Raw genomic sequence first — 12995 nt, forward strand, 5'->3', positions numbered from 1 at the left:
CTTGTTCCTCTTTGGAATGCTTTATTTTTACATTCAGTTCCAAGCTATTTGCCAGCTGGTGCTGTGGCTGCAGGCAACACCTTCTCATTCCAGAGACAGGGAGATGAGCTTCCGAGAACAGACACCAGTAACGCAGCGAAACAAAAAGCTGGAATCAATGGGGGGCCAACAGCACCTCCGGCACAGTCTTTGCTTTGGCTTATCTGTAACCAAATGGTCCATGTTTGGTGTTGATGGGAAGGTATCACCCCCAGCTTCTTGAGCTGAACCGAGCTCCAAAGTGAAGATGCAAACCCCAGCTTCAGCTCTGTGCAACGGCTCCACTGGCTGGCACAAGAACATGAAGCAAGAACCACGCTGTAACATGTGCTGTCAATGAGACCTGAAGGCTCAGCTAAAGACTGAGGGGTGAGGGAAAGCTCAGCACAAGCAGAAGCAGTGATCCTGGTGTGGTATCATCATCAAAGTGCAAACCGAGTCTTTGGAGATACTACTACAGGAATCAAACTCAGCTTAATGTGATAGCTCAAGAGATGGAGTAGGAGTTGCTAAGCTTGGTGAAACCAGAAGACCTTTCTATGCTACAGGACCTCCACAAAGGGTGCACAGAAAACATAGACACAGAAACCAAGCACAGGCTCAGAGCTGCACTGATGGAAAACTGGGATCTGAAGATCTACAGTGATCTGCTGGGGAGCATGATCTGGGCTTTCAGTTTGGGTGTTTCACCTGCAGGAGACGTGAATGGACAATACTTTGTGTCCTTCCAAACAAAATTAGCTCCCTGTGCTGACAGATACCCTGTTAGAGGTTGGAAAGCTGTGTCTTCTTGTTAGGAGATGCACAATCTAGAGAGAGAGCCTTTAAACAGACACTGCAAGAAGCCTTTCAAAAGGACTCCAGGGAAAACCCCATGAAAATTCACCTTGCTCAATGGGATCAGCACTTTTATGGCTCACGAGCATCCCTGTAACTAAGCCTTCCAGCCTAACACTGCACAAGTATAGACACTGAAGCGTGTTTGCAGAGGACAGGGATCTCACATACATTGATCACAGGTTTCTGACTTGGAATCTCATTGATGTTCTGTTTGGGAAGGGAGAAGTAACCAAACAACTGGATAAGGCAGAGCTGACACTTGGCAAAGGTCAAGAGGAAAAGGTTGTGGGGTTTTCTGTGTATTCTAAGAAGTTTCCCACCTTTTTGTGCTTCCAACCCATGGGCGTTTGTACATCCTGTGAGATGAGGGAAAACCCCAGGGTTCTGCTGCAACCTCAACTTGACTTTTCCATACCCAAAGTAAAACTAAGCGGGTCTGAGGCTATAGCAAGCACAGGATTGCAAGCTCGGTAACAAAGGTGCAGTAGTGAATGGGGATTTCACATGGCCTGGACAACATCTGTGGCTGGAAAACAGAAGTCACTGTAAAGACTGGAGGAACTTGAAAAGCTCTTGGTTTAAGATGACTCAAAACAGTGTCTTTTAAGGAACCTCCATCCCTTTGCCAAAGGGCATCCGGCTCCTCTTGAGGATGATGAGAGGACACTGCAGACACATGTCTGCTGGTAGGGAAAAGCTCAGTCCCTTTGGAAGCATTCCCATTAGCTATTGCTCAAGATCAAACATTAAAAACACTGCTTTCCTGTTCCAAGCCCTGAAAGCACTCATCCCATTTATCTTTCTCCTTCTTCTCCACCACTGTACTACAAATTAAACTTCAAACAGCTTGTTCCAGGCGTTCCCTTTTCAGTCTCAAGCTCCATTATTTGCTTCAGGGGTGGTTTGCCCTCAGACATGACTTGGTGGCTTTATGCTGGGCCCCTAACTGCCTTCAGAAGGCAAAGATCATCTCATTTTGCTGATGGGAGTTAGCTGAAGCAGTTTAAAACAGTCACTCTCCTGTATAGAGGCAGGAACTCAATGCCTAGCAAAGTCCCCATCCTGCTTCGGAGCAGTCCTTACTCAACTATGCCACTTCCAGAGTCTCCTCCTTTGATCCCAGCTGCTGTATGTCCCATTTGGTGCCAAAAAGCCATCACAACACTCTGTTAACACACAGCCACTACACTGTCTTCTAAACCACCTCTTCAAGGCATCCATCCCCCTAAATAGTGGACTGTGAGATGCAGACACCAGAAGTTCAAATCCCAGTGAATCCCAGCCCAGGGGCATCCCGTGTTTCTGGGATCACCTGGGCTCCCCGTGTGCTGCACCAGCCACTCCTGTCACAACCATTAAACAGAGAGATGTTAATAATCACTATTAGCCCCTGAGAAACACCAGGGTGGCTGTCTGAAAGCACAGAACAGCTCAAGGATGCTGCAGCTCTGCCTACCTGTGGACCCAGAAGTTGTTTCAGGAGAGGACGCGTTCTGCACCGCTGCTTTCTCGTTTCTCTGATTCGATGAAGAATTCAGCTTCTCTTGTCCCTTGACACTTATCTCAGGTTTGTTCCCGACTCCCTTGAGAAGAGAAAGAAGAGAAGGGATCATCTTAGCCTGTTTCTACACTTGCTGTTGCTCACAGGCACACTGACCCCACTCAGAACGTGTAGGGGTGTATTCAACCCATACACGTGATGCTTATCTACCACTGAGCTGCTTCCCTGCAGAGCTTCCATCCCTCAATCTCCCCTTCCATACAAGAGAACAAAACAAAGAAGCCAGTGACTTTTCTAAACATTACCTTCTCTATAAGGCTTAGGATGAAATAAATACCCTCCAGGGAGAGAGGCAGAAGAAGGAGGCAGAGAAATAGTCCTAAACCTTTTCCTTACACTGACTGTGAGAAGCTGCTGTGCACCTGAAGGAAGCCAGGAGGCAGAACTCGTTTAGAAGTCAGTTATACACAATGCAGATATTGCTTTTCTTAGTACATTATGAACAGTTTTGTTTCCCACAAATCCACTGGTTTAAGGTTTATAGAGAATTACTGGAATTCCACAGCTTTTGAATGTGTTATGAGCAAAGATGTGACCATCTGCAGGGAGCTGCCAGTGGCCAGAACAGTTACTCCCAGCAACGTTTGGATGCACTGGAATGAAGAGCTCATGCACTATAATGCTGTTGTCACATCTGTTGCCAGATGTAACCCCTCCAATGAAAGGAACATGTACAGTGCAAGCTTTGAGGTTTAAGCTCCCCAATGAGACAGATTTGGGGTCACAAACAGAAGAGAAGTTGCTACCCAAAGTACATACCTTAGTGGAATAAACAAACTGATCGATGAGCTTTCCATCCCCAGCAGCATTCTGAAGGGCAAAAACCTGTTCAATTTTAACAACTGGAGACATGTTACACTTTTGGAGGTCCAGGTTGTGCATGGTGATGGAAGCTGGTAAGGATTTCCTGGCTGCGGCCGTTTTCCAGGCGATTTTCACTGGAGGAGCCTCCTCTTCCTCCACACTCGACTGCCTCCGCTGGCTTTGCCTCCGTCCCTCAGCGCTGGAAGGCGATGCTGCTGCCCCAGTGGCATGGTCAGGCTGGGTGCTCAGCGCTGGCTTGGGTCGCCGGTTCTTCTTGCTCTCTGATTTAGCAGCAGCAGTCTTTTTGGCTTTTGACAAAGCCTCCTCTGGCTCTTTGTCTATATAAATGAAGGTGTATTGTTCTATCCTTTCTTCCCGAGTCATTTTCAAGGCTTTCTCAGCATGGGCAATACCAATATCCCACTGAGCACGCTCCCTTTGCGGCCTTGGTTTGCGGATCTTAAGGAACAAAGACAAGCAACTAATTACACTGAAGACTGGGCCACAGAGAGCACTTCAAATGCAATCCTGAGGTTCTTCACACCTCGCAGGCACAGCTGTAAGCTCGCTCTCCATTTGGAGGGTATAAAGGTAGGCAGCGAATCCCCTGCTCAGAGTACAAACAGACACTCGAGCTGGATCGTTATGAGCATCACAATTAAAAGTGCTTGCCCCAAGTTACAGCTTCACTAAAGAACAGGCAGTATTCGAGCCTGTTAGGAGAGACAGAATTAATCCTAATTTACCTACTGCTTAAATCCTCCTTATTTCTCTATGAACGCTCTTTTCCTTCCACGTCAATATTCTGCGTAGCCTCTATAGTGACTGCCCCACAGGGGTTTTGCTAACACACACTGCAGGTATCCCTCTACACAAAGGATGCTCATCGTACCTTCTGCTTCTCGGAGTGGTTGCTGGCCTGTTTAGCAGCCTCAGCCAGTAACTGCTCGTACTGCTTGTGGCCTTGGTACTCCCGAACCCGCTTCTCGTGCACCCACGCGCGCTCCGGCTGGTTGCTGAAGAACTGGACGTGGTATTCCCGGGCACCTGGGAATGAGAAATGCTTGTCAGCACTTATAGCACCATTATGGGATCAGCCAGGTTGGAGAAGAGCTTTTAGCCCATCCAGTCCAACCATTCCCCAGCACTGCAAAGGACATCACTAACCCATGGCACTGAGGGGGTGTGGACACTTGCAGGGATGGTGCCTGCAGCCCTGCCCTGGGTAGCCTGTTCCCATGCCTGAGCACCCTCCGGGCAAGGAATTGTTCCTCAGCTCCATCTAAACCTGCCCTGGTGCAGCTTGAGGCCAGTTCCTCTTGTCCCATCCCTTGGGAGCAGAGCCCAGCCCCTCTTGGCTTCATCCTCCTGTCAGGCACTTGTAGGGAGCCATCAGATCCCCCCTGAGCCTTCTCTTCTCCATCTGAACCCCCCAGCTCCCTCAGCCCTTCCCCATCTCTTGTGCTCCAGGCCCTGCACCAGCTCCGTTGCCCTTCTCTGGCTCTGCTAAAGCACCTCCATGTCTCTCTTGTAGTGAGAACTGTTCCCTTAGCCCTTCTTCCTCCACATCACTCATGCCTGCAGGGGGAAGCACCTAGCTGAAGCTTAGAAGTAAGATAAGCCTAGAGGTAGAGCAGTTTAAGATGTGGAGCATATCTTGCCCACACTCATCAGTGTCTCCTCATACATTGCCTGGTGACAAATGAGAACATCTGTGCACAAGCCCAGTTTGCCCAGGCTCACCTGCAGAGGGAACTCTAATAGACATCAGCTTCAGCCATCGCAAGGATGCTCAGCTTCACATGCACACAGCAGGACTCATCCCACCCAGGAGCTCAAGATGTTCTGAATAAAGCAACTACAGACACCTGCTATGCTGTGCCAAAGATGCTCCTTCCTTACCTCTTGTATTGATTTTGGTATGAACATCAAGCTGCGGATCACATGAAACCATGCAAGGCCACCACGGGTATGTCCCCACCTTGGACCAAACCAGATCGCCAACCTGAAACTTGATGTCATGGGGCCCTTGCGTTGGAAGGGAAGGTAAGAACTGCTGGACCTACAAAGAAAATGCAAGCTTGAAGCCACACGAGACAACCCAGTGCACAAAGAGGTATAGGAACATGTACCCTTCTCTTAGGTATCCCTGAGGTTTGATAACCTAACAGCAGAGAACCACTGCTTTGAGGCAGGATTGATAGGAGATAGTCACTGACAAACCAAGGCACCCACAGCAACCCCCTGCCACCACCCCAAAGAAAGCTTCATGAGTAGATTAAGAAAGTTGGTTTGGGGATAAAAGAAAGCAATAAGGACAGGATGAGAGATGTTTTGATGCAGGCATGATTAAGAGGAGGTTCAAAGAGACAGCAACTGATTTATCTGGCAAATTAAAGGCCTGTCATCAGTCCCAAAATAGAAGTTAAAGTGTTGCTGAAGTGATGATGAGTGGAGGTACTAACCGGGGTCTCCTCCAACACTGCATCTTCTCTTGGTCTTTCTGGCAGCATGCTAAGCCTCTCATTTGGTCTCTAGGAAATGGGTAACAATGAAGAGAAAAAGGGAAACAAACACAAACAAGGTAAGGGGCCAGGAAACCACACAAAGCTCATCATGAAACCAGGCAGAAACAGTAAGTCACGGAGAGAAAGGCAGCCATGAAGCCAGCAAACAGGAATGGGATGGCTCCCGATGGCCAAGCCAAACCAGAGTAGCATCAATCAAAAATGACCTTCCTTCCTACACTATTCACGTTGTACCTACACACACCAACGCTCCCCTGCAACGGGTGATGGAAGAACACACTCAGGGCCAGCACACCCACCTAGGTTCACAGTCAATGGCAAAGAAAGAGAGAAGAGCATATGGAGGATACCCCCAGGAGTGTGAGCTCTTTGCAACAGCTCCAGTACAAAAATCACACGCAATCCACAGCATGAAACCTGTGAAATCCATGGTAAATCGCACAGAGGTGACAAATGTTATCTGTGGGATCAAAAGTCAACAACATAAACCCCACAACCAGGAAAAGGTTGTGATGAAAGAGGGATCACCATGGGCAGAGGCCATCGGTGGAGCAGCCGCAATGGGGAGCGTGGTGACCCCCAGCCGAGCAGATAAGAGGTGGGACATGAACCATCTCCTGAGCCAGGGAGCTGACTTTTGCTTTGTCAATAGTCAAAGGACTCAAAGAGCAGCCAAAAGAGGAGTCAGACACATGCAGTGAGAAACCACCTGCACTGGCAGTCCCCCTTAGAGCTAGTCCATTGAAAACAGAGCCCCAGGTTAGTCGGAGCAGCAAGCTTCAGCTCAGAGGAACTAGGAAACACAAGCATCATCTAGAGTAATGATGGTCAGCACCTTATTCAGAGCTGTCAGGAGAGAAGGAGCAGTTCAAAGCAATCATAATAGAGAAGCAGTTCAAAGCAATCTGAATAGAGAAGGGTAGAACAACCAAAGCTGTCCCTGAAGCTGAGTTTGATCCCATTAAAATGATCCTAAGGCACAAGTCTCATCTCATCCATACTAAATATGACAAAAGTGTGCGTGCTGAAGGTGAAGCTGTGCACTGGAAAGCCAAAAGGTGGGAGGATGCAACCGAGACTGTACAATGCAAACCATGGGCACAAACTCCTGCTTGCAGCAGTGATCTGCTGTCTGTAACAAGGGTGAGTAACATCAAAGCTCTCACTGCAACACCACCTTCTGAAAGGGAAATGGAAGCTCCGAGGGGGACAAAAGCAAGCCTAAGAGTTCCAGTGAATCCTGCATGGCACATGTGAGTAGGAACTTGGAGTATGAGAGACAAGGGTTTAGTCCAGAATCATGTAGGTTGGAACAGGTCCTTAAGATCAAGTCCAACCATTAACCCAGCACTGCTAAGTCCGTCCCCAAGTGCCACATCTATAGATCTGTTACATCCTTCCAGTGATGGTGACTCCACCACTGCCCTGGGCAGCCTGTTCTGGTGCTTGACAACCTCTTTGGCAAAGGAATTTTCTGCCCATATCCAATCTGAACCTCCTCTGGTGCAGCTTGAGGCCGTTTCCTCTTGTCCCAACCCTTGTTACTTGGGAGAAGAGGCTGCAAACGATGTGATGTGTGTGCAAGCAGAGTGCATTCCATTAAAAGCACCACAACCACATCAAGGGTATGACCCTGCTGCAAGCACATCAGAGCCTTGATGCTCATAGGCCAGGCTGTGCTCCCACACCTACCAGAAGCAGCAGCTATCACAGCGTGATACAAGTTCTATGAGCTGGCTTGGCCTGATATGGAACTTCCCCATTCCCCCTCCACTGGGAAATACAGAATCCAGCATCCCCCATTGCCAGGAATAAGCAAGAGAAAAGGAAGCCCAAGTAATGAAGTGGCTTCTAAAACTGAAAGGGAAACAATGGCTGAGAGCACCAGGACTTTGCTTCCTGGAATCAGTTAAACCACCACTTACAGACAACACCCCTTGTGCAACCACACTGCAGTACCAGGTATCAAGAGTGAAACCTCCCAGAGTTTACCAAGTCAACCTGTATTTGTTTTGCCTACTGGTTTATAATGGTTTCTACACACGCTTCATAGCTATTGGGTTTCATACATCATCATGGCATTTCAAACATCTTTCAGACACTCATTCCAAGCTGCAAGGCTGAATGCTCCTTCCGGCGAGTAACCCAGCAGCCTGTGTGCTTTGGGCCCAAAGCTCCATCTTCACCCCTGCCCAAAGCACAGCAAGCATGCTAAAACACTAAATAGGATTTAAAACCCCACAATACAACCTTTTCTAACATCGATTATGTCATATACAGCCTTTTAACCAAAACTGTTGTCCTAGAAATACAGGTTCTGGCAAGCTGAGTATCTGCCAATAAAGGCCCATGGCTTTACATCGGTACCACAACTAAGAGTAAGGAGAAACAGTGCCCAAGACGCATCACTCCATCAACAGTACCAGGTAGAGAGACGGCTGAAACTCTTATTCCACTTACATTTTGCTCCTCTGGTTCTAATTTGGGGATTTTGTGGGACTTGCGCTCTTCCGAGCGGGAAGAGTCATGCTTGCTACTCTTTTTCCTTTTCTCTTTCCTCCCTTCATGTTTCGCCTTAGCATACTCACTCGCTTGTACTTCATTTAAAAGGTCCCCACAGAGAGAGGACTCAAACAATTCCCTGCCGTTCTGGATAGTTTTGGTTATTTTTAGTTTGATCTCTGGTGAGCCAGTCTTCTTTGGAATCACCGAAGGAGGAGGTGGTGGTGGTGGTGGAGGCGGTGGCTGCGGAGGAGAAGCCTTCTCCACAGCATCGTGCGGCCTCGCGTGCTCCAGTTGGTAATAGTCGGGGGGGCTGAAGGTCCTGACCGTCCCAAACCCGTTGGCTGAGCCATTGGGGTACTGGCTGTACGTCTGGTATTTGGCTTGAGGCTCGTACATGTTGATGGCCGGGGGGTAGCCGTTGGTGAGGGGGGGGAGCTCCTCTGCTGCGGGTGCAGGGTAAGGGAAGCCCTGCTGCAGCGCTGCCTCGTAGGGGGTCTGCCCACCATCTTCAGCAATGTCGCTGCTGCCGTCGAAGGCGTCCTCTTGGCGGATGTTGGCCGAGTCAATGAGTTGAGGTGGTTGCTGAATTGTGTTTCCCATGATCCCTTGCATGAAAGAGAAAGAGAAATCCATTGTTCTGCTCCAGCATCCTTAGCTTTCCCTTCTTCTCATAGGGCCTGCAGGCAGGAAAAGGGAAAGGAGGAATCAGTGGCAGTCATAAGATAATAATGAAGCAAACTGCTGGGATTTAAGACCAATTCCCAGCCCCTTCGTTCAGCAGCTCCCTGATATGGATTGACAGAGTAGTACTGAATCATAGCATGGTTTGGGTTGGAAAGGACCTTAGGATCATCCACTTCCAACCCCCTGCCACAGACAGGGATGCCTCACTCTAGACCATGCCACCCAGCTTGGCCTTGAACACTACAAGGGATGGAGCATTCACCACTTCTCTGGGCACCCGGTGCCAGCGCCTCAGCACCCTCACACTAAAGAACTTCTGCCTTATCTCCAACCTGAACTCCCCCTGTTTCAGTCTGAACCCATCACCCCTCGTCCCATCCCTATGGTCCCTGATGAAGAGCCCCTCTCCAGCATCCTTCTAAGCCCCCTTCACACATCTCTGCAGAGCAGCTTTTCTAATGACCACATTCTTCATTGCCATGACATCTGATGAAATGTTCTAAGCACCTCCAAGTGCTTACAGATCCATGAACCCAACTGTTACAAAGCCAAACAGCAGGGCTAGAATTCCCTGCTCCCTGTAGCCCTTCCAGCTTGGTGCAGGGAAGCACAAAGCAGGCTTCACCCCTCAAGCACACAGACGATACCAAGTTCTCTTGACACAACACTCACTGCAAACTGGACAAGGCCAAGAACCCCCCAAAGACCACTCAAACAACACAAACCTCTTCCCTTCCTCCCCACTTCCTGGTCAAAGCTACAACCAGATTAGCCCAAACGGGGCTTAAACACTACATGGATCTGAAGGAAACAGCCTCAGCATCAAACCATCTCCAAACCTGAGGTTTGGAATCACTGATTCAGATTACAGCTGAGAGAGCTCTCTCATACACACACACACGCTTGCCATTTTCCATTGCATATTAAAACATGACAATCAGACTAAACCCAAGTTCGATTTCCAAATCTCAATTAGGGGCTCAGCAAAGGTGTTTGCACTCACCTAAATAACCCCAATGTTCAATAACAAGTGACCTGAACTTCAGGTAAGAACCAATGGTTTGCTTGCAGACAAGGTCAGTTTATCCCTTCCAAAGCAAACACAGCTTGGTGATATTTATCCTGTCTTTGTGTGGGCACAAAGGAGGGTTATTGTGCCCTTCTGGTCGGGGTTTGAAGTGACATTAACACATCCCACAGACACTTCTCATTATAAGCAGCTCCATCTAACCCTGCCCACATTCAATTCTCACCTCATCTCAGTGCCTTACCTAATGGTTTTCAAAACACTGAGAGCATCCCCCTCCTCTGAGGCTGCAAAAGGAAAGTGAAGTTAGGAGAGCTTCACGCTGGGGGTTACACTGATGTTTGTGTTCACCCTCACTATCACAGAGGCACCTTTGGTGCTGGAATTAAGCAACCAAGGGAACCACTTCACAGCACAGCAGCAGAACTCCCTGAGTGCAGTAACCACAAACCCACCCCAGAAGTGATGCTGAAGAGGGAAGGGTGCATGGAGGAGTAGCACCCAGAGCAGGGCCAAGACCCAAAACCACCACCTCCAGGAAGAGGAAGCAGCACTGTTTGTCCTCCTCACTTGTGCTTTAGGTCTGTCAGCCCAAAGAGCAAACACCTCATTTCTCACCCTAGCAACAAACTGCACCCGAGGCTGCTTCTGTTGTTCCTGAAAGCAGGTTCAGTCTTCTTTCTTCTGGGTACCTAAAAAACCCCCCTACTTGATCATGTCTGTGGTCACCCTGGTACATCCGCTGCTGATGGGCAGAGTCAAAGCAGGAAGAGTTTAACAGAGCTTAGAATTACTTGCAACTTCCCAGGTTTGGAATGCTTTCAATAGGAAATAAGTCACCTTCTTTTACCCAAATACAATGAAAGTAAGACCATCCCCTTAGTTTAGCACTAAGGACATCACACCAGGACCCAACCTTTGGTGAGGCCACACCAGAACTAGATGAAAAGCAAAAATCAACTTGAAGAAAGAGAAACTCTAAGACAAGAAAACTACAGAGAGTCAAGAGTAACCCTGCTAATGTCTCCTGGTGCCTGGATAATGCTGCTTTATGTTCTCCTGAGGGTGGAAATGCTGTGAGCTTTGGGCCCTGTTGGAGGATGCTCATCTGACGCGGGCAAAGAACTTGAGCACATCTCATTCCTCTCCTTAGAGGCAAGAGCAGACCCTTCCCCATCACACTGGCAACTTCCAGGCTTGCCTTAGAAGAGCTTCCCCACTTGGGGATATGAACCCAACTGCTTTGTGCTGTGTTTCACTGGGACACCAAGGCTGAGTTATGCTCTGGCCCACAGTGTTCTGTGTTAGACTATTTGCCCTCCCCCATTCTAACCCCATCTATAGACATTGTTCTGAATGATATGACATAGATGAGACAGCTATCCCATGATGATACAGATATCCCATCTATAATCATCATTCTGATGATCTACAGACTGCTGAGTGATTTAATAGAGTGTTTCTGAGCCTCAGCTCTGTTCCTATGGGAAGAACTCCCTTTCACAAGGCTAGAGCACCAAGCTGTGACAATACCACAGGCTCCTCGTCACAGTCACATCTAAGGGTCTACAGTGAGATGCAGCACTCAAAGCAGCACAGAGAGAAGTTCCTGCCTGTTCCTTCAAGGAATGCTCATGCCAAGGCAGCTTATTTTAACTTGGAAGGGCTGGATGAAGGTACAGCAGCAAACCCAGCAGTTGTGGTGGTGCTGATTTCTCTGTTCATGCAACTATCCCAGAATGGAATTAAGGAGATCCAGGCATGGCATTAACAGAGCTCAAAAGGGACAAGACGCTGTCTTGGGGGCTCTTATCTCCTGCCCACAGAGTCCTTGGGTCAAAGTCCACCCACGTTGCCAGTCCCAGGTAAGGCTGCTCCTAAAGCTGCCAACGCACTCGCCTCCACAAGGTCTGTGCATTGTCAGTACACTTCACTTTGTTACCTGGTGAAGGCTGTGGGTTAATGGCCTTCAAAACTCTCTTTTGCCATTGGATTTAGGAGTTACCAGCACAAGAGAGGAGTTTTGGTTATTGAAGTAACTCCTTTGTGTAACATGGCCTGGCCTTCACACCTACCTCAGTACCTTACATGCAGGCTGCAGCACCAGGGGCTATTGCTTCACTGCTGCTCTCAGGTCCTAAACCACAGCTGTGGTGCTCTCCTCCCACAGAGGTTACATCATCTGGAGCTTCTTCCTTCCCTGCTCTCACACCCAGGGCTCCCCACCCTCCCTCCTCTCCATAGCTCTGCATCCCTTGGGTCATTTCCCAGTTGCTGCCCAGTGAAAGGGCAGCCCCTGGAGCTACCAAGGGACTAGAACCATCAACTGGGAATGTACAGGCAGCTCAAGAGCCAAACAGCCCAGCAAGGATCAGTTTGTACAAGTCATTCCCAGGTCTAAGTCATCCCCAGTGCTGTTGGAATATAAAAGAGGCTCAAGAGAGTTGGGCCTGTCCCTCCTCAGCAAAGGAAAACCCCAGCTGAAGGTGATTTTCAGCAATACATGTTGATCCTGCAAGGAAATAGGTCACAATAAGGTCTTCCCATTACAAGAGCCATCGCTCTATTAAATCACAGTATCAGCCTCCTGCAAGCTGTAGGATTTCGGTCCCGACCACGATCCACAATATCTATAACACCAGAACTCAACCAACAGCTAAAGAAACCCATTACTTCAGGTCTATAGGAAACAGACACTTCAGAGCAGCTGGGAAACCCCATGAAACCATCAATCCCTTCCGAACCACAACTGGATGTCCTAAGGAAGAAAAAGAGTTTGCTCTCCAAAACTGGGGAGAGAAACACATCCTGCACACGGCCCTTTCCCTGCAGGATCTTCTGCCCGGGCAGGGAATGAGCTTGTTTACAGACACTGCTTGAGCAAATATGTTCATGGCAAAGTCACAATTCCAAGTACCAGAGGGAAAATGAACTAAAGCTTCAAAGCAGGACAAGGTAAAGGGAGGTTAAGCTGGTAGAGCTCTTCAACTCACACTAAGTTTGCTTC

General features: G+C 48.6%; 1 protein-coding gene across 3 annotated transcripts in view; it reads right to left on the reverse strand.

The window, feature by feature from the left end:
* Positions 1-12995, reverse strand: part of NSD3 (nuclear receptor binding SET domain protein 3) — a 38737-nt gene that overhangs the window by 22991 nt on the left and 2751 nt on the right. For all 3 annotated transcript variants that reach the window (XR_004080044.2, XM_005139889.3, XM_005139886.3), the window contains exons 2-7: positions 8233-8954; positions 5710-5778; positions 5147-5306; positions 4137-4291; positions 3200-3703; positions 2336-2462 (exon numbers count right to left, since the gene is read on the reverse strand). Coding sequence is in view for 2 of the 3 variants with exons in the window: in XM_005139889.3 (XP_005139946.2) it covers positions 2336-2462; positions 3200-3703; positions 4137-4291; positions 5147-5306; positions 5710-5778; positions 8233-8910 (1693 nt within the window). In the remaining variant the exon portion in view is untranslated. The remainder of the gene's footprint in view (positions 1-2335; positions 2463-3199; positions 3704-4136; positions 4292-5146; positions 5307-5709; positions 5779-8232; positions 8955-12995) is intronic.

The sequence above is a fragment of the Melopsittacus undulatus genome, chromosome 18, assembly GCF_012275295.1.
Source record: "Melopsittacus undulatus isolate bMelUnd1 chromosome 18, bMelUnd1.mat.Z, whole genome shotgun sequence".
Lineage (NCBI taxonomy): Eukaryota > Metazoa > Chordata > Aves > Psittaciformes > Psittaculidae > Melopsittacus > Melopsittacus undulatus.